We start from the raw sequence: 22,057 nt of genomic DNA, 5'->3' as shown, positions 1-22,057 counted from the left end.
TTTGCACAAAAGTTTGGGGAAGCCAAACCTGCAGAACCAAGGGGCTCCTCCTTACTGGCACCCAGTCATGAAACGGAGATTATATCATGCAGCTTGTGGGACCAATCCAAACAGCTCCAAAGGCTGAAAATAGATTGCCAAAGACCTCTGAATGGAGACCATGCAGGGAGGACTTGGGTCTAGTATATAGCAGTGTTCATGCTTCAAGCCCCTTTGTGGTAGCAGAGCACTGTTTTCCACTGTCAGAGTTATTCCACCTTTGCCAAGTGCCATCAAGTTTCTGTTGCTATCCAGCAGTTGGCAGAAAGTCCAGGTGAACACTCCCATGCCTTCTGCTGTCTGCCATGGACCCTGGAGTAGCTGGTACCTTCTTTCAGAGGCTTCTTCATACTCTGAGAGTGCAGCTGCTGGCTGGTCTTGTGGAAATGCTCAAAGGGCACGGACATGCACATGCTCTGGCAGGTCGGCAGGGGGTGGCCTCTTTCTGTGCTGGAAGGTTTGGTGGCAGAGTAAAGTGTTTATGGACAAGCCCACAGGAACCCGTGTGTAAACTATTTACCAGGGTGTGCAAGTGCTATAATTGCATGGTGGAGGGGAAGCATCTTGGTTCCTGACAGGTCCCAATGAACCCGCAGGAAGCAAGAGGTCATGACACTGCCATTAGGGAAGGTGTTTAAGTGCTGGCTAGTGATGGGGTGGTTAGAGTGCTGGGTTAGGAAGTCAGCAAGAGCCAGCTTCAAACCTCTTCTGTGTTAGGTGGAGCCTAGAGCCTCCACCTTCCCAGGCAAGAGCCCTACCCACGCAGCTAATGCAAGCAAAAGTGAAGAAGTGTTCCTCTCCCCCTCTGTTCCTGTGTCTAAGTCCTGTGTCTGCTAGATGTGAGTTTTGCTTGACTGCATTTTCTGATTTCTAAGGTCACTGTACATCTGAAAGATGTATGAACATGTGCCAGGTTTGGGATGTGACCAGTGCACAGCCTACTGTAGATATCCAATATGCACATATACATAGTTGCCTACACATGCAGACTATGCAGCCAGGACTATAATTCCTACCTGGGATCTAAGTGGCATGTTTTTCACTGGAACAACCAAAAATGACATGTAGTGAGCCAAACCCAGAGACTTATACAGCAAGAAAAGGAATAGTGTGCAGGACTTTGTATTTGTCTTAACTGAATTTCATTTGATTTTTGGACCATTTTTTCCAATTTATCAAGGTCATTCAAAATCAGAGTCCTGACTATCCTCCACTGTGTCCACAACTCCATCCAGCTTGATACCATCTGCAGATTTACTAACCAGACTCAATCCTATCCTCCAAATCATTAATTAAGTTATTAAATAACTTTCCCTAGGGCTAGTCTTTGTGTCTGGATTGCTAAGGCCCTGGAGCACAGCAAAGACACTCTGAGACTCCCTTAATAACAGCTTGGTAGAGTTAGGACTTCACACCCAGCTATGGTTCTCTCTATTCCAGAACAGCTTCTCTAAGAGAGAAAGTTGCACCCCTCCATCTGAGCCAGACAGGCTTTCTAAAGGGAGGCGTAGGCCAGAAGCAGTAAAAGTTAAAAGCCTGCAGATCCAAAGTCCTAGGGAAGGCAACAGGGCGCATCAGAACATCTGGGATCTGTTCAAGAATATCCAGAGATAGACAGAGTCTGTACAAATTCGTATAATAGAAAAGGAAAGCATGTAGGGTGGTATAACCAAAACCTGGTAAGCAGGCCTGGAAATATATAGAGGAATGTTGTAATTATAAAGGTCATTAAATGGCAAATTATAAAATGCGAAGATGCAGGCTTCATATGAGTGCTCCTAACAGATAAAAAGAATAGAATAGGAACACACTTTGGATTTGTGTTTAACTCAGCACTATATCTTCTCTTGAGCAGTCTGATCACCTGGCTAATAGGATGAATAAAAGCTACACAAATTTTATATACTTACTGAATAACTGCTGCATGCTTATGAGAACCGTGTTGTAGTAAAACCTAAAAAGTTCTTGGAAGCAACAGCAAGAGTGTTTTGTAGCTGTTGGCCTGAGTGCTTTGGTAGGGTTGAAACATTGCTATAGCTGTGATGGTACAGGAAAGGTTACTTTAGTAATATCTCTTATTGGATTCACTGTGTAGTTGGGAAAGATGATATACTTGCAGAAAGGCACTTTGTGCCAAAAAGTTGTCCAACAATACAAAAACACCTTTGTCCCCTATGAGCAAGCATCAGTTAGGCAGAATCCCTGCTACGGCAAGCATTTGCATCAGATCCCTTATAGTGAAGCACTCATAAAAGCTCAGCCTGGAACAAACTGAGGAGATCCCCACCAGCTCAGCCAGTTCCTTTGCCTATCTGGGTAGATAAGCAGCTGCACCTGCTGACTCCCATGCGTCAGGATTGTTCAGCCTGGCTTTACACTCCCAAAGGCCTGGGGATGCTGATGCTCATTAGGGCTGTGCAAAACAGCACCGTTCGGCTTCAACTTCTGTTTCGACGGAACAGTGTTTTGTTTAGAGTTTCATTTTGCTTTGAAAGCACTGTTTCATTTCATTGAAATTGTTTCTCTGTTTTGATGCTGTTTCAACATTTTGCCCATAGGCTATTCCGCAGCCAGCGCCGGAAAGATCAGTACTGCCGCTGGGCCCAGCTGGCAGCACTAGCCTCCTGTGATCTGGGAGGCAGATCGGAGGGCCTGCACCCCTGGGAGCAGTCCAGCACAGCCCTCCCCGGGGGGTGTGGACGAGCCCCCGATCTGCCTGCCAGATGACAGGAGGCTGGTGCTGCCAGCTGGCACTGGCACTGAAGCCAAGTAAGCCTGGCTTCAAAACTTGAAACTATCAAAATATTTAGAGTGCCCTTGTTTCATTTTGAAGCTGTTTCGAAGGCTTTTGTTTCATTTGGATTTTACTGTTTTGAGCTCAAAAATCATTGAAACAGCTTTGAAACGAAACACTGGGTGAAATTTCACACAGCCCTACTGCTCATGGAGAGAGAGCAGTCATCCGCCTCTGCAGTGGAGCGTGTGGGCTGGCCCTGCAGGCTGCCAGCATACCCTGCTGTAGCATTAACAGTATTGCTGATATTAAATTTCTTGCATTTTTTTTATTACCAGTGCCAGGACAAAAAAAGGGAAAGAAGAACAGGAAGCGGCCTGTGAACATGTAGCAACTTGGCCTGCAGGACGTTCTGGTGTCCCCATGCCCAGAGTCAGCCCCGTCACACACTTCCTGACTTCACCAGCAATAGAACCCAACGTCCTGGCTTCGCCTCCACCACTAGTGCTGACCATTAACTTGCACTCCTGTGAGACAAATCCTAGCAGCAGGTCCTGTTTTCTTTCCCTGTGCTCAAATCCCAGAGCCGTGAAGGTCAAGGGCTGATTCTTGCTGGACACCTGCCATAAGCACACAGGCAATGGTCTTCAGCTGGTGTAAATCCACTGGATCACACTACTTAATTCCAGCAGAAGGTCTTACCCACAGGGTGCAGACTGGATAATGCTGCCATGGAAATGTTGGGCCTAACTGGGTGCCCTCGATCCTGCCCCTTTGTGCTAAGGATTCAGAAACTGCCCTTAAGGGAGCACCTAGTGACACTCCTCACCAGCATCAGTTGGTGCTCTAATGCGTGCTGGGGGATCATCAAAGCATAGCTTGTTCCTAGAATCGTGGGAGACAGGAATGTGAGTTAGGGCCACATTACGTGTTGCACTTTGAGCTGCTCAAATATGGATCGGTGTTAGCGCTCACTCAGGTTTGAAGCAGTCGCACCTTAAGGCTAAAACACCTCCTCTGACTGTCCCCCACCTGCACAGCTTTCACTTGCCACTGGAGGGCTGGTGAGCAGAGGCTGGACTAGGAACTACAGCTCCAAGTTGCCTCCACGGGGCTGGTGAGCCAGGATAGACTTCTATCCCTGCTGTAGGTGGAGGGACAGGGTGAGAGATTGAGCCAGAGGGCAGGAACATGAAGCTGGGAGGCAGAGAATTAATGGGATAGGGTGGGTAATGAAATAGGAAGTGGAAAGGAAATGGGGGTGGGGGAAGGTGAAGTCAACCAGCCGCACTGGTGCCAACTGTCATGATTTTACTGTGATTCTTGTGTGATTGAATGTCCCCTGCCCTAAAGCCGCAGCTCCTGGAATTCTGTAATTACGTGAAACTCCCGGCTTTCATTTTTTCATTGAAGAGTTACTAGGCCTCATGCATGATTGTAGAAGAAAACATGAATATGTGATCACGGGCGGCCTAAAAACTCAGAAACTAGAGACCCCCAGATTTTATTAAATTTAGACCCTCATGATTTTGAAGCTGATCTCATGATTTTTCTTTTTTTGCAGCCTGACAGGATTTTTGAATGCATGGGGTTGGCAATGCTGCGGCCACTGAAGGATAAAATAAAAAGAAATTAAAAAAAGGAATTTAAACAACATAAAGAGGAAGTAAATTAAAGGAGGTCTCATGTTTTAATAAATTGGGATTTGGGATAGGGGTGTGGAGAGTACTGGTTGTGCTTCCTGGGGTGGCTGAAAAGTAGGAACAGCGAGGGAAGGTGCTTTTGCAGAAGTTACTGGCCCTGCCCTGGGAAAGAAGCCCAGCAAATGGGGACCCCATCCAGTCCCCTACCTTGTTCCCCTGCCATCCCCTCTAGACCACACTCCTGGACCTGTCCATGCCTAGCTGGCATGTGCTTTACAGGCTGTTTGCATGGGGTTGCACCCTTGGGAGTTGGAAAATCACACCTCTTCTGCCCCCAGGGGAGTTGGCTTGATGCCAGAGGAGTTCAGGGGGTGGAAAGTTTGTCTCCACAGAACAGGAGAGTGAGGGAGGGGACACTACATCCTGGGATGCTGAAAGACTGCAACTTAGGCAGCTCACCTGTGGGGAGTGGCCACACATTATTGGAACATGAGCTGGGTAACATGAATCAGAGAGACACCTATCCTGGAGTGGCATAACTCTGGTTATGGTGGTAAAGAGTGCTTAAAACTAGTTATAGGTGTTAATGTGTAGACAGTCCAGGGGTTAAGAGGTCCAGGAGCCACCTACAATTAATGTGTAACAAGGCCCTTAGTTTCTCTTCTACACGTGTGGGAAAGGCATGACTGCAGTGTGTACAGATAGACCTGAGCTGGCTGGCTGGTACTGACAGCAGCGCAGCTGGCATGGCAGGGGCTTCATCACAGACGGCACAAGCCCACCCAGGGTTCTGTGGCTGCAGCCTGCAACACCATGGTCTCATTATTCTTGGTACACAGGCTAGCTTGGCTTGTTTGTAGGAACTGTGATCACTCCTCTGGCACCGATGTAGATATCCTTGGCCCACTGTACCCAGTAAGCAGCAGGCAGCTGTGCCTGTAATGTCCCAGCCTGGGCAGAATAGGAGACTACACAGGGCCCCCAGAAAACAGATAGGCTTGCTAAATTCCCTGGGACTCCTCCAAGCCTTTACAGCACTGTTAATGGTCAAGCCCCTCCAGGGACTGCTTTGCTTAATGATGTTAACCTAGACAAGTGTCTTTCCAGCTTGTAAATAGTAAATTATCTGGCATGCAAATGGAGCGGGCCTGCACTTTGAAGTTTCCACCCCTCTGGGAAAGGGAGAGAAGTTACTAGCTTACAGGGTCAATAAGGAGGAAAGCCATTGCCCATGAGAAGTCCTTTATGCCAGTGTCCAACATGCCATTAGCTTACTGGGGCACACATTTCCACTTGTAAACACACACTCAAGAGGCCCCCTTATATGCACAGGCACATAAGCATTTTTATATATTTATTTATTTATGCGATTCATATGCCCATCCTTCCCAACAAAAGCTCAGTGCAACTTTCAGCAAGAGAACAGAACAACTCAAAACGGCAGCTAGAATAAATAAAGCAATGATAAAATAAAATGAAATGAAATGAAGACCCACAAAAAGACATCTCTGCCTAGTCCTGGGTGCAAATGCCTGTCTAAACAGAAAGGTCTTGCAACAGTTCCAAAAGATTTCCAGGCTGGGGCTCTGGCAGGCCTCAAGAGAGAGGGAGTTCCAGAGTGGACGAATGACTTTTGGGAATGGGTTTTCGCCAAGAAGAGTTGGCAAGCCAATGACGCTTGAAGGAGTTTCTTCTCAGCTGATCTTAGCAATTGTGCTGGGACATGGGGGAAAAGGTTGTTCTTCAGGTTATTCCTTAGGTCTCAGGCCAATTAGGGCTTTATAGGTCAAAACCACCACCTTGAATTGCACCCAGAAAGCTACTGGGAGCCAATGCAGATGCTGGAGTTATGTGCTCCTGCCCACTCACCCCTGTCAGAAGGTAGACTACAGTGTTCTGCACTAACTGGTGCATATATACGTATCTGTTCCTATCTACACATGCACACACATTCTTATAAATATATGATTATGCATACCCATATACAGACACACAAATGTTCATAAAAATGCATGCACACACTTATACTCTTTTGCACACACAGGTTTAAAAGCACACTGGTAGCTATATTTACACATGTACGAGGCCATATGAATAGATTTGCCCACCAACACATGAAGACAGACTTATGGATAAAGATATACACACTTAATACAGCTGCACATGCTTAATACACAGCTGGCTCCAAATTCTTCACTAGCTTATTCTCCATGAAGTCCTGCTGCGGTCCATAGCATTATAGGGGACTGCCAGCATAGGACTTGGCTTATAGAATATATGTAGATACACAGACAGACCCACATGCATGTATACATACCAATATACATATATACAAGTATGTTTCCTTAGCCAGTCATCCAGTATTTACTAAAAGACATATACGCTGTACAGAATCAGGTGTAGGTCAAATCCTCAGTTATACCAGGGGAGTGATCAATGCAATGTTCCTCTATTCCAGATCCTTCCCCCAGCATAATGAGGGGCTCAGCTTGCAGAGGCACTGGTCCACAAGTGACATTTTTATTTCATGACACTAGTCATATGATTCCCAAGGTCAATGTACTGTCACAAGCTACATCCACTTGCTTCACTGCTTATTGTTACACCTTGTACAGTCCAGAGCAGCCACAGGGTTGATCTAACCAATAGTCCTCAAAGCCGTTATGCTTACTAGAAGTTGCCCAGAGGGAGACCCATTTACATATCATTCTTCTTATCATATCTTACATCATCAGCTGGGAGAAGCTAGGATTCCCCCTCCAGAAAAAAAGATCACGTGTCTGGGGCAAGGACGTACAGGCAAAAACACATACAACAGCCAGGATGATGATAAGCTGTATAGGCATATGCAGATAGCCCAGATATGCTGGTATCAATGTTCAAGGCACAAGGGGTGAGGGGGCTAGAGAATTCAATCCTCTTCTGCGAGGCAATAGGCTGGCAAAACCTCTCTGCAGATACCCCTTTGTGCCTTACAGACAGACCTCAGGGGCGGGGAAGCAAGTGGTGCTAGCAGGTCTCACCCCGCCCAGGTGTGGAGGATCCCTCCCTTTAGACTCTATTCCAAGCACTTGCCCAGTCTAATTGTAACTGTCCCAAGCAATGGGACTTCCAACCTGCCCAGGGGAAGGGAGATTCCAGGCAGAGCCGTTTGTACATTCAGGAGGTTGGTAGCAGTGCCAGTGTTGGAAGAGATCCCAGCTTCACAGGCAGAGACTCCTGGGTATGGGGTCCAGAGCCACTCCATGCCTCAGGCCCCAGCCACTTGGAGTCAATCTGGGCTGGATCTTCACTTCCCCTGCATACCTGTCCCTCTCCAGCACTCTGTAGCTTTGTGGCAAGAAAACATGACCATGTCCCGAAGTCCAGGACCACTCACGCCCAAGGCAAGAGAGACCCCCTGGACCATGATGACTCAAGGCAGCAGTTGGGGGACTCCTTTTCAGGACCTGATTCTGATGTATAAGGAAGGGAACTGGAAGGGAGTGGCTATAAGCCTAATCTGCTGGGAATTCTTGGCAAGTTAACAGGATCATAGCATCTCAGGGCCGGGGGGAACCTGGAGGGGGTCACCGGCACTGAGCCCCTGCTCCAGGCAGAACCATCTGCAGGAATCGGCAGGGGAAGGGGAGTACTAAGCAGGGCTGACCCTCAGCTCACTGACGGGGGGTGCAGGGAATACTGTGCTGCTGTGCCTGGGACACGGGTCCAAGTGTCACTCTTGTTCCCTTTGTCCCAGGGAGGGAGCACAAGTCTGCTGAGTCCTGGCAGGAACACCACAACATTAACAGGCTCCAGGGGAGCAGGGGCTGAATAACTGAACGACCTGGGAGGCAGAGGGAACAGAGCAGGAACCTGTTTCCGGGAAGCTCTCTGATGGCAGTTCACGCCAGCCAGAGAGTCAGTGGCATGGTCCTAACAGCACCCCCCCAAGATGCCAGGCAAGGCGTTGATTGGTTATCCTGCCAGCTCCAAGTCTGCCCCCCCACCCCACCCCCAGCCCCAGCCCCAGTGCCAGAAGAGGTCCTACCTGCAAGTTGGAGTTGAAGTCGGTCAGGTTGATGTTGTAAGTCCAGCTGGCAGACACGCTGTTGAACAGGACTATCTCAGCTGTGCTGTTGTAGTTCTGTGCGAACAAGACAGCCCCTTGCTCGCTGGGTTTAGTCTCAGGGGGCAAGAGACTGGCTTCCAAGGCAGCAGCCGGGCTGAGGAACAGCAGCAGGAGCCTTAAAAGAGGAGGCATCTTGGCAGCAGCCCTGGTGCCGGAGCCTGTCTTCCACAAGGCTTTCCCCTTAATGCCTTGAAAGAGATCCTCCCTGAGCTGTGAGCTGCTTATAAGCCAGCAGCCCTTGCAGAGACCCTGCCCACCGAGGCCGCCTCTCCTAGCAGATAAGACTGAACATTTTACTTTCCCTTCAGCGGCTTATAGAGATCTGCTTTCTGTTCCAAAGTCTTTTCATGCCTCACTGTGACAGGAGGAAAGAGGAAATTGGGGAAGGGGGGGGGCAGAGAAGGGAAAGAGTGGGGAGGAAGAGAGGAGAGAGAAAAGGGGAAAGAGAAGATTCCCTGAGGGACAGTGCTAATGTTTTGAGGGGCATGGCTCCCACTCCCCCGGGAAAGCCCAGCCCCATTGTTCTCCCCAGGGGAGGGGATGGCTCAGGGAGACCTGCTTTCAGCCACGCAGCCCACACAAGAACATCTTCCCTGAGCAGTCTAATTTCTCCTGGTCAGAGTCCAGTCTCCGAGCACACAAAGATGCTGCTGAAGAGCAGGAAGTGGCTGAACAGTGATCAGACAGGACTGCAGGCTTGGGCTGGATTAGTTCAGGCATAGGCTGGCTTCAGGGATGTTTCCCTTCAAGGTCCCTTGCCCTTCCTTCCAATGCAACTCCAAACTATGGCTGAGCTTAAGCAGACACTCCAGGAGTGTGCACTTATCTGTCATGCACTGGCAGTGGGTTGGGGTGGTGCTGGGAGCCCCTGGGCTCTGGCCCAGGGCCAGCAGACAGGGAGGATGCAGGGTTGGGACCAGACCACAGTGAGCACCATCCCCCAGCCCATGACTCCCAACCCCCGAGTTTCCCCCCCATCCACCAGTGGTGATGTGGCTGAGAACCCCAGCCAGGATGGATGGATGAACGGGGCATGGGCACCTTGCCTCTCCAGGATGTTGAATGAAATGGGATGATGGCCAGATCCAGCTAGAGGTGAGAATGTGGAAAGAGTTGGGGGCCTATATAGTATCCCCTGGGATAAGGGCTTGTGTAAAGGTGCTGAGGGTGTGTACGATGAGGCAGAGGTGGTGCTGGCAGTATGGAGTGGGAAGGCAAAAGTGGGGTGAACTGCCTATAACTCATGTGCAGAGCCAGAGAGTCCTCCCGGATCTCTGCACCTTCTGTCCCCCAGTTACCTGGAGGCCAGCCATAGCCAGCAGTGCCTGTACCATTGACCAGAAAGCTAGGACTGCTGCTTTTCCATGCAGGGCTTGCTGTAGGTTAGGTAGATCACTGTCCTGTTCCAGTCTAGTAGCTCCTTTGTCTCTGCATCTGAATTACTTGGCAGTTGGCTGAGGTCACCTTTGCTGTGCCTAGTTCTGCACCACTGACCACTTTATCACACTCCTACTGAAGGCTTCACTGTCATTTTGCCCTGGAACAGAGGCGCTCATCTACCCAAGAGCCAGGGGGCAGCCAGCTTCCAGGCCCCTCACCTAACTCCCTACACAACAGGACTAGCCACCACTTCACCTCAAAACCTGTGTCTAAACTAATGTCACCACCCTCTACCATGAAGGCTAGGGACAGAATTTACACATAAACTGGTTTAAGGGATCAGAAACTGGTTTAAACCTGCAACAGAATAGAAGCTCAGGGCACATAAACAAGTTTCAAAATGGCTGAAACTGGTTTCAGATACACCTGGTTGAATGTAGTGTCAGACTTAACTGATTTGGGTCAAATCGGTTTATGAAACTTCTGTCCCAGACCCCTGCCCAGTTCAAGTTAAATCACAGTCCCCCAGCATCCCAGCATGCTTTCCAGCCCTGGGCTGGGCTGTATGCTCCAGCAGAGAAGGGGTGGGGGTGGGGGGGAGGCAGGGATTGCCCCTACCCAGGCAAACCCCAGCTGTGTTCTGGGGCCAGGGAGGGGGTTTAAACACCCCTTCCCCCACTCAAACTTACTGCTGGCTGTGACTGTGGACTACAAATCCCAGAGGCACCTGGAAGCAGCCCCTGCCTGTGCCTGGAAGCAGGAAGGGGAAGTGATGAGCAACCCTGCAGAGTCCTGCTCTTGTGATTCTGGATTGGAAATCCCAGACACCTCCAGGGCAGCAGAAAGAGGAAATGAACACGCAGCACATGATGGTTCATGCCAGAGAGCCATGCTCTAGCGCCTGCTGGCTTCTGGCCTGAGCCACTGTAGGCATGTGGCTCCATTTCCTGAATCAAAAGTCAATGTGTGTCCAGTTGTTTCTCAGTTTAATCTCTGCATCTTAGACTAACTTGTAAAGACTGAATTGATTCAGCTCAGGCTTTTTGACTGTCTGTACTTAGTCAAAGTGGCTGGACCAGGTTACCACTGAGTGCCCCACTCCAAGGTGGGCAGAGACAACTTGAGCAGGGTGTGGGGCCTGGGGCAAATCAGCCTGTGCGGGGCCCTGTCCCCAAACACGAGGAAGCTGGGTGGGGGGAGGGGGGTTGGGGGTGCCAAGAGATCAGACATGAATCTGGTGGTAGCATGGAGTTGCTGAAGCCGTTCTGCTTGGGTCTGCAGGGCCTCCCAAAGTACGTGGCCCGGGGCAGTTGCCCTGATTCATTCCCTCCCCTAGGGATGGCCCTGAAGGTGGATTTTGAGCTGTAAGCAGAATGATTAAGAAAATGGTCAAATGTGGTGAGACATGAGACGAAGCAGCAGCAGAATGATACAAATAGACTGATAGTTTCTGTGTCTTGGCCAAAACAAACAAATTGGGAAAAGATTCACATTTGAGTCAGGCTGAAACAAAAATATTTTATTTTTTCTTTCTTGCCAGAACAAAAAGTCAGAAGGGGTTTCATTTGGGACTGAAGGAAGCATTTCATTTGATTAGAAAATGGAAGGTCTTTCAGTGTCTCTGTATTTTATTTAAAAATAAATAAATCTGAGGCAAATTCCATCATAAGGAGATGTTTCAAAAGGAAAAATGGAAACACTTGGACTTTTCTACATTTGTATTTTTTCCAGTTTTCCACTTTGGGCTAAGCAATCCACTCAATTCTTCACAAAGACATGATACATTTCAGATTTCAGTTGACCTGTCTCTGCACTATTAGGTGAAAAACTAGTCAACCAAACAGTTTGTCCCAGCTTGGGTTGTAAGGACTCCCTCCCCCATCCTCTCCCTCCTCTCCTTCTTCCTCCTCAATGGGATACTACGATAAGGGCTCCTACCCTCAAATGCAGTCTACCCTGAAAAGCAGTTCAGGTCTACCTGTCTCCATCCTAAAGTGGGGTTCAGGATGTAGCTCCCCATTTATTTTGTTTCTACTCCCCCACCCCAAGCAGTCCTGGAGCAGACAGGGACTCTTCCTGCCTTGCTGAGCCCAGTGGGAAGAATGCTTCCCTGACAGGCCTGGGAGATTCAGGACTCAAAGAAGGATGCTAAACAAAACCACAGCTGTGTCCCAGCTTGACCATAAGAGAAGAAAGACCTCCTGCTGTCTTGGAGTCCTGGCTAAGTAGTTGGAAACAAGAAACATCACTCCTGTGGGGGTGAGACAGCAGCACGTAGCAGGAGGCTTTATGTGCAAAAATACATTCAGAAGGAAGAGCAGTGGGGTGGGAGTCAGGAGACACTACTCCTATTCTTAGCTGTCCTACCATAGCAGCCTATGATTGGCTGCAATGGCCTTTGATAAGCCATGGCACCCTGTGCCTCAGTTTCCCCACTTATACAATGACATTCACGATCCTTGCCCCTAACTATGAATCTGTATGGGTGAAAGACACAAGAGGTGCAAGTTACTATTAAGGGTTCCATGATGCGAGTCTGACCTGCCTGGATACCTCTGCAAAATAAACCACCTCCCCCAGCTATAAGAAACATCATCTGATGGGAAGTATCCCTGTAAAAACAAGAGCTGACTCAAATACTTGGATTGGAGGCTCTTTGGAGTTGGACTGGCTTTCTGTTCTGTATTTGTACAGCATAAAACCCTATCAGGCACTGGTCCAGCACACAGCCTCCTAGGTGCTACCACAATGCAAATCTCCAATAATAAGTTTGGGCTGATACCAGCTAGTTCTCTTCCCTTGGAGAATGTATGCTTTCTGTGGCTCTGCTGGCAGCAGTAAAACCAAGTGCTTGTGGGCTTTAAGGTTGCCAGCAGCTGTCTCAAAAGGTCCTGCAAAAATCCTGGGTGGCCCCTGGGCAAGCATCAGACCAGCAGCTGCAGGGTCTTAGAAGCTTGATCCCTGGGTTGCCTTGGCACAGATGCCAAACGTGGTGCTCTGGGTTCAAGAAGTGCTGGAGCACCTTGAAAGAGGCAAGCTTTGGTGTGGGTCTGGGGTCAGCTGGTTTGTGCAACAGAGATGCAAAACACCCTGCTTAGACTTTCTGGCTAGGGAGCTCAATTCTCAAAGGCACAGTGTTTAATCCCACTCCAACCCCTGCAGCTTCCACTGGCTTTCCTCTGCCATTCCATGGGGCATTGGCTTGACTGGGGATCAGGATAGAGCCAGATCACTCCACTGGGAGTACAGTAGCAACCCCAGGGCACTGTGGGAAAACACAAGATACACAAGGAAGCAGCCTGTTTCCCCACAGTCACCATGGCACAATGCCATTCTTGGGGCGCACTAAATACAAGGACTGCTTTTTCCTAGCCTGCCTGGGGAAAAAGCCATCCCAAAGGAGGTAGGGAGCAGGCAGAGCCCTGAGCCATCCTTTCAGTCCCCAGCCTCCTTAGTGCAGGCCCAGCAGACATGCTCTGGATGCTGTAGGCAGGGTTCAACATCCTGAAGTGCAATCTGCTCTGTCACGTACACACAGGTGCCATAGTGTCCAAAATGGGCACTCTGCAAGAATAGTTGGGACCTCAGAACCAATTCAGAAAAGAGATGCCAGCACTAAACAGGGACTGTAAAAGAAGTGGGGGGGAGGTGGAGGGAGGACATCCTTCTTAAAGGGGAAGTGTCATCAATCCTTTTCTTCTGGGCACATCTACATGTGCTATTAATGTAAAACAATACACTCTAGTGAAGTTTGCGCTGGAGTTTATTGCTCCTGGGCACAGCATTTACACGTGCACTCAGGATCGCAGCACATTGAGCCAGGGCAGCACAGCCCCGGCTGGCAGGGAGTCTGGGGGGGGCAACCTTCCAGCTCAAGAGCTGCTCCACCCAAGCTCAACGTGCTGTGGAGAGGCTGGATGTGGCATGGGGGTGCTACAGTGCAGGGCTAGCTGGCAGCATCTACATGTGCACTATGGTGGAGTAAATAACTTGCTGTAGAATAGTACTTGTGTTGGGCAGTACTGTCCTACAATGGAGTTAATTAGTTTACTTCAGCTTAACATCACCACATGTGTAGACAGTGATGCTTTACTGTGGAGCTAATTAGTCAGCTCCACTGTAAAGCATCTCATGCAGGTGCACCCACTGAGTTGGCTATAAAGCCTGGTGGTTCCGAAGTATCCATCACCTTCAGTACTCAGTGACTTCATTTGCATCAGGAAATGAGAAGCCAATAGTAAAATTGGGGTATAGCTCAGTGGTAGAGCATTTGAGTGCAAATCAAGAGATCCCTTCTGAGTTTTCCAAGATATGATTGGAATAACAGAAACTTGGTGGGCTAGCTCTCATGACTAGAGCACTGTCGTGGATGTGTATAAACTGTTTAGAAAGAACAGGCAGGGGAGAAGAGGAGGAGGAGTTGCACTTTATGAGGGAGGAGGTTAGCAGCCAACAGAGGTGAAAGGAAAGATTAGGAACTCTTTCGAAAAGCAGGACATGTACAAATCCATGGGGCTGGATACAGTGGACATGAGGGCGCTGAGAGAGTTCACTGATGTGATTGCAGAGCTGCTAGCTATCATCTTTGAAAACTTATGGGGATTGGGAGATGTCTTGGATGATTGGAAAAGGTCCCATATAGTGCCCATTTTTAAGAAAGAGAAGAAGGAGGGTCCAGGGAACTAAAGATCAATCAGCTTCACCTCAGTCCCTGGAAAAATCATGAAGCAAGTCCTCAAGGAATTAATTTCTAAGCACTTGGAAGAGAAGAAGGTGGTTAGGAACAGTCAACAAGAATTCACCAGAGGCAAGTCATGCCTGACCAACCTGATTGCCTTCTATGATGGGATGACTGGCCTTGTGGATGTGCAGAGAACAGTGGACCTGATATGGCTTGACTTTAGCAAGGCTTTTGATACAGTCTTCCACAACATTCTCACAAGAAAGCTAAGGAAGTATGGGTTGAATGAATGGACTATAAGGTGGATAGAAAACTGGCTGGATAATTGGGCTGAAAGGTTGGTAATCAATGGCTTGATGTCTAGTTGGCAGTCAGTATCAAGTGGAGTGCCCCAGGGGTTGGTCCTCAGATCAGTTTTGTTCAATATCTTAATCAACAGGCTGGAAGATGGGATGGATTGCACCCTCAGGTGACACCAAGCTATGGGGAGCAGTAGATACACAGGAGGATAAGGCTAGAATTCAGAGAGACCTAGAAAAATTGGAGGATTAGACCAAAACCAATCTTAAATTCAATAAGGGTAAGTGAAAAGTCCTGTATTTAGGACAGAACAATCCCATGCACAGGTCAAGGACTGATTGGCTCTGCAGGAGCTCTGCAGAAAAGGACCGGGGGTTACAGTGGACAATAGGGTGAACACAAGCCAACAGTCTGCCCTTGTTGCCAAGAAGGTTAAGGGCATGTTGGGCTGCATTAGTAGGAGTGCTGCCAGCAGACTGAGGGCAGTGTTTCTGCTCCTCTATTCAGAACACACCTTTTTCCTCAAAATCAACCTCCCCAAATTGATGTGTATGTATTAAGCAGGGAAGCTGAATGTCTTCCCAAAATAGAAGCACCCTATTTTGATTCCTGCTGCACAGAATTGGCTGTGGTGCATGTGCACCCCCTGAGAGTGCTGGTGCACCCCCTGACTGGCCACCCTCTCTGCTTAGGCAATGGGCAGGGGGGGCAGGAGGGAGTGCCGGTGCCCCCCTGCAAGCTCTGGCCAGGGAGTGGAGCACCGTGGCACCCCCAGAAGCGGCCACAGCAGCCACAGCCAATTCTGTAAGCGGCTGCAGTGATTGGCTTTGGGGGACCCCCCATCAGTTAGCTCTGCCAAGGGGGACCTGCCCCCCCCAGTCGGTGGCATCTCCCATCAGTGAGATTGGCTGCAGGGGGCCTCCCCCTGGTCGGTGACTGGTTGCTGGGGGGGCATGTGCCCCCCTTGACTAAGGCAGCACCAGTCACCCATGCCTGTGGTGCTCTGCATGGGGCCAAGTCTCCTATGCTTTTGCCCAGGGCATCCCATGCCACATTCCTGCCTGCACCTACCTTGCACTTGCTGATGGCACTGCCCTGACCCCAGCCCTGACCCTAGCCAGCACTCATCATGCCAGGTGGGCAGAAAGGATGGAAAGTTGCTATGAGCTGAAGCTGGAGCCCTGCACACTGGGGCATGAGCCACCCCAGTGCAGCTTCCCCCATGCCCCTGCTTCTCCATACTACCTGCTGCCCAGAGTGGCACAAGCAGGGGCAGAAGGAGGAGGAAGAGCCACTAGAAATTGGGGGAGCCAAGTACTACCCAACAGCAACAAGAGTTGCTCCATCGGGAAGTTATGCATGCTGGCAGGGCCAGGGCAGTGCTATCGGTGGTCACAGGGCAGGTGTGGGCAGGAACACGGTGCAGGCTGCCTTATGCAGGACTGAGCATGGCTCAGCCCCATGAAAAGCACTGCTGAAGGCTGGATATAATTAACTGGTGAGCCAGATCTAGCCCATGAGCCATATTTTGCCAACCCATGTCCTACAGCAATCTTTGTATCAAGTCCATGGCTTGTTTTTAAACTATAGCAAGGTCATCCAACTTGACTTAACAGACTGCAAGCGATGAGTAGGCTTCATATCTCCAACAGAATGGGACAGCAAGCTGCAGCCTGTGGGCCAGACCTAGCCTATAGAGCCATTGGATGCAGCCTCTGAGGCGTTGGTGGTGTTCAGTGGCAGTGACTTCGCCCCCACTGTGCCGTACGCACCGTACAGCAGCCAGGAAGGTAGGCAGCTGGGCAGTTAGGAGCATTCCCATGATATGCTGCAGCCAGGCAGGGGAAGAACTGGCAGCAGCAATGGCAGCTAAGTCCTAGCTTTGGCCTGCCCAGGACCCAAGCTGGGCCATTTCAGCCTACCACCCTAAACCACTGCTGAATGCTGCCATAGAGGGACAAGTCCCTGCCTAGGGGCTTGCCCTGACCTGATTTGCACCCAGGCAGCTGCTGCTATTCCATAGCATCGTGTATCATTGCAGGGCTCTGCTTTGGAGAGAGCAGGCTGTGGGAATGGGCCTTTGACTGTTGGCTCAGTATGGGGCCCTGGCTGAGATGCTTACCCAAGCTGGGTCTCAGTGCAATGGGGACAGTTACAGAGTTGGCTGAGAAACATTCTGTTTATTGAGCCCCAAATGTTTTTTTTCAGTGCATTGCCAGTTCAGCTACTTTTGCCTAATCTGAGGTAAAGCCCAAGAGAAACCTGCCTCCATTCCAGGCAGGACTACCTGGGCGCCAGAGCCACTGGAAGCTGCAGAGCTGCTGCCCTTGCTAAAATGCATCTGGGGGGTCTGTTGTGAAGCCGGGGACCTGGCAGATCCCTGCAGCTGGTTAGTGAAATTGATATCTGCTTCCTGCATGCACTGCTGGTATCACCAGTGAAGCTGACATGAACCCTCATTTGGCCAAGCACTTGCAAGGTCCAGGAAGTCTCCTATCCAGGGGGCAAATTTAAAATATTTTCATTTTGGTACAGATGAGACGGAAAAAATGTAATAAAAAAAAATTCCTACTAAACCAGAACCCCTGCTTTCCAAACAGGGCAGGACTGTACTCCCCTTGTGTCCTGGGGTGTTGTGAGACTTCATCTATTGGTACTATAGGAGCAGAAAGTAACTAGTGCAGTTCCTGCTGCAGCCTCTGGGTGGCACTAGGAGTTAGCAGTGCCACAGCAGCAAGGAGCCATGGGTCTGCATTAAAGTTATCCTCTGCCTCATACAGCTGGGACATGCACACAGCGAACTACCTCTTCCCTAAGCCTGTGAGGGACGTAGGTCTGCCTCAGAAAGCTTCACAGCCTCCTATGAGGCCCTTCACATCTGTGAGTGCTGCTGTCAGTTGGCTGGAGATAAGAACCACGCTGCTCAATTGCTTGGTAGGGGCTGAATGTGCTGTCCGTGTTCCTCGATAGACATATGCTGCAGGAAGATGCACTGGCAGCTCAGGAGGGGAACACCCATCCTGCCAAGTCACTTCATAGGCAGTGTCCTGGCAAGGATCTGTGCTTTTGGGGATGCCGCCACAGACACGAAACCCCACCAAAGTCCTTACTGCTTGCAGAGAATACACACCTCATTGCACCTTTCCCAGAGTGAATAACTTTGGTGTCCATGCCAAATTTGAACCCAGGCATTTTTCTCTGCCTCCCTAAACTCCTCTTGCATTTTCAGCTGAGCGCTGTATTCCACTTTTCTGTGCTTCAGCAGTTGTGAAGGGTTGCTGTGTGCTGTTAAACGGCTGTCATGTTGTTCCCTAAAGACTGCATTGTACTATCAGATGAAGCATTAAGTGTTGAGATCATGCAGCAGTAAGCTGGGCCTGACGGATTTCATCCCAGGGTACTGAAGGAATTGGCTTAGAAGATCTTGGAGCCCTTGGCAATGACATTTGTGAAGTCGTGGGTGGTGGGCGAGGTACCAGAGAACTGGAAAAGGGCCAATGTAATGCTCCTTTATTAAAAAGGCAAAAAGGAGGGCTTGGGGAACTACAAACCGGTTAGCTTCATCTCAATACCTGGGAAGTTACTGGAGCAAATCCTAAGGAAGTCTGTTTGCATGCATCTGCGGAAGGAAAGGCTGATCACAAGCAGCCAACATGAATTTACTAAGAACAAATCATGTCAAACAGACCTGATCTCCTTCTTTGACAAAGTAGCTACTTCGGCAGGTGAAGGGAATGCTGTGGACATAATATATTTGGACTTTTGGCAAGGCTTTTGACAAAGTCCCGTCTAACCTTTTTTAAAGTAAATTGGAGAAATGTGGGCTGAACAAACTACTATGAGGTGGATAAACAATTGGTTCAATAGCTGCAGGCAAAGGGTTATTATTGGATTGGATATTATTAATGGACTCTATCCACATTATTAATGGATTCAATCCATTCAATCCATCCAATCCATATTATTAATGGATTGGATATTATTAATGGATTCATGTCAGAATGGCAGGAGGTTTCAAGTGGAGTCCCACCAGGATCTGTCCTGGGTTCAGTGCTGTTTAATTTGCTTATTTATGATTTGGGTGCTGGAATAGAAAGCTAATTGAGCAAGTTTGCAGATGGCACACAATTGGAGAGGAGTGTGAACACACTGAAGGATGGGAGCACAATTCAGAAGGATCTCAACAGATTGGAAAGCTTGGCTGAAGCTAACAGGATGAAGTTCAGTGCTGACAAATTGAAAGCTCTACACCTCAGGAAGAGCAATCAAAAATGCAAATATGAAATGGGTGAGACCTGGCTGAGTGGCAGCACTGCAGAGAAAGATCTAAGAGCCTTGGTAGATCATAAACTCAATATGCGTCTGCAGCATCATGCAGCTGCACAAATGGCAAATGTGGTTTTGAGATGTCTCAATAGAAGCATTAGATGCATGATATGGGAAGTGACAGTGTTTCTGTCCTCAACACCGATTAGGCCTCATTCAGAGTATTGTGTGCAGTTTTGGGCTCCACATTTTAAAAAGGAGGTGGAGAAGTTAGAGGGGGTCCAGAGGCAGGCAATAAAGAGAGATAAAGAGTTTGGGAAGCAAGTCATATGAGGAATGGCTGAAGGAGCTAGGCATGTTCAGCTTGTGGAAAAGGCACTTAAGAGGGGACATGATAGCTGTTTTCACATACTTGAGGCTGCCATAAAGAAGAGGGAAAGGACCTTTTCTCTCTTGCTGCAAAGAGGAAGACATGGACCAGTGGCCTAAAGTTGCAGCAAAGTAAATTTAGACTTGATATCAGTAAAATCTTCTTCACTGTTAGAATAGTGAGACAGTGAAATAGACTGCCTAGAAAAGTTGTGTACTTTCCATCACTGGAAATGGTCAAGAAGCCTCTGGTTGAGGATGATATGGGTGTAGTGATACCTATTTCTACTATTAGTATGTCCCATGCTTCTGGGCTTTGCTGATTGCTGCATGGGACTAGGAAGGAATTACCTCCCTCCCATGCCCCTGCCTACTACATGTGTCAGCGTTTTTTTAAGCCTTCCTCAGAGGCATTGGGTGCTGGCTGCAGCCAAGGCTGGAGATTTTGACTGGGCATCAGTGGTCCTGCTGGGATTTAAACCTGAAGGTTCCTGACTAGAGGGTCTTGCTTCTCTGCTCAGGGTAAGACTGACTGCCATATTTGGGGTCAGGAAGGAATTTTTTCCCCTGGTCAGATTGATATGGATTATGGGGTGGTTTGCCTTCCTCTGTAACAGGAGGCATGGCCCTTTACCTGGGATCTCTTGAGTGTATATAACAACCTCTAAAGAAGCAGGATGTTGGCTGCCATGGGTCCCCTGCTTTACCTGTAGCAGGTTAGGGTCTTATGCTTTGTGCTGTGTTAGACTTGACTGAGTAGTTTCACTAATAGCTTAGGCAATGGATTTGTATAGGGTGGCTTGGATAGGGATGATCCTGCTTCAGGCAGGGGGCTGTCCTAGATGACTTGTGGAGGTCCCTTCCAGCCCTATTTCTCTATGATTCTGTGACATGAAACATGTGGTGTATATGTACATGCGTTAATGTTACTGAAATATAAAGGAGGAAAGTGAAACCCTTTCTCCTTAGTTACAGACTGGATTGTACGTGCAGTTAGTGAAATAGGAATATTGAAAGAGAAGTGAACTCCAACAGGATTTGTTGTCAGCAGACTCCAGCAGTGAGAGCATTTTGTAAAGCTCCAGCTAGAACTTGGGGAGTGGCCTGGAAAGTTTCTGTATTTAGACAAATGGGAGCTATCATACAAATCCTGTTTCACAATAGGTCCCATCAAGGGGGAGGGAGGAGAAGCTTCGAGTAGCTATATTAATGAGGGAGCGCTTGGAAGTGCTATGGCAAATAAAGCAGTAGAAGGATCCATTTAGTAAGACTTGGGGCTTTGCTGCAGGCTGGAAGAGGATCAACTGACTGATGAGTTAGTCATTGTGTATGTGAATGTCATGCTGCTGAAAGGTACCAGCATATCAGGCCTGGGGCCAGCTTCACTTCTTCTTACAGTAGTGTAAACATGGAGCCCCTTAACTGAGATCCCAGATGTGCACTGTACTAGCAGAGAGTAGCGAAGGTGGAACTAATGATTTGTAAGCTCTCAGCAGAGATCCCAGGAATAGGGGGTGGGGGTGAGGGAATAGGAAAGGGGATGTACTAAGTGCCAAAAGTGAGGAGAGGAGCCAAGTACTGAAGAGTCTTACCTGATCCTGGATGCTGCTGGGATGCTTGCTACCATACCATGGGCTGCCTGCACAAGGGCTGTTGCTGCTGCTGCCTGGCACCCTCTTTAATCAGCACCAGGGTCCCATTCATGCACTCCTTGTTATGCTAGTGGATAGGTATACAGATATACACTGGAGTTTCCCACAATGCATTGCTAATGAGGAGGCAGAGCCATTTGCAGGCTGCAAAGAGGGCTTGGTTAGTGGTGGTTATGGTGCATGTTTCTGGTGTATGTGAAGAGTGTGTGCGGGTGTGGGGCATGGGGGTGTGTGCGGGAGTCGGGTGTGTGTGGGGGGTGGGTGTATGTATGTGTGAGGGGCATGCCTGCTTGCCAGGTCCTGGGAGCCAGCTTGGGTGAGGGGAGGGAGAAGGGGGTAACAGCTCATCTGGGTGATCCAAGTGCAGGTGTGGTTTGTGCCCACACCCAACCGCCCTGCGGCTGCCTCCACAGAACTCTGCATAGGGCCGAACCCTGACCGCTCCTGTCTGGGCAGCACATGCAGTGCTTCTGCCTGCGCCTACTGATGGCACCACCCTGGCCCCAGCCCTGGCCCTGGGTCCAGCCCTGGCCCTAGCCAGTGTACACAGCTTCCCAGAGGAGCTGCTTCCACTGCTGCTGCAGATGCCCAGGTACTGCTTGGATCCCCCCAGCTCCTGTAGTTCCTCCTGACCCTGCTGTGCCAGTAGGCAGTGCAGGGAAGCAGCAGCGGCCCTTGGAGCACAGTGTTGCCAACTCTCATGATTTTTGGTATTCTTAAAGTCTACGCTTCAGGAATGGGAAAAGCGTAGCTGTTTCTTGTATATATATTTATATTGCAGGCACCACATGCCCAGTCAGGTGTGGGGTGGGGAGGAAGCTAGAGCTTGGCAGCTCCTGCCTCAGCTCGTGGGGCTCCAGCTCCAGCTCCTGGTTGGGAAGC

The 22,057-nt window shown here is 49.3% G+C and overlaps 1 protein-coding gene across 1 annotated transcript in view; it reads right to left on the bottom strand.

Annotated features, from left to right (window-relative positions):
• ACE (angiotensin I converting enzyme) overlaps nucleotides 1-8,749 on the bottom strand; it is a 59,388-nt gene extending 50,639 nt beyond the window's left edge. The window contains exon 1 of the mRNA XM_090044162.1: nucleotides 8,447-8,749. Within this exon, the coding sequence (XP_089900288.1) occupies nucleotides 8,447-8,659 (213 nt within the window). The 5' untranslated portion in view covers nucleotides 8,660-8,749. The remainder of the gene's footprint in view (nucleotides 1-8,446) is intronic.
• Nucleotides 8,750-22,057: the final 13,308 nt, after the last annotated feature.

The sequence above is a fragment of the Crocodylus siamensis genome, chromosome 4 (assembly GCF_052110815.1).
Source record: "Crocodylus siamensis isolate JL-2025a chromosome 4, ASM5211081v1, whole genome shotgun sequence".
Lineage (NCBI taxonomy): Eukaryota > Metazoa > Chordata > Crocodylia > Crocodylidae > Crocodylus > Crocodylus siamensis.
The sequence above is the reverse complement of the archived record's forward strand: the minus strand, read 5'-3'. Positions and strand labels throughout refer to the sequence as shown.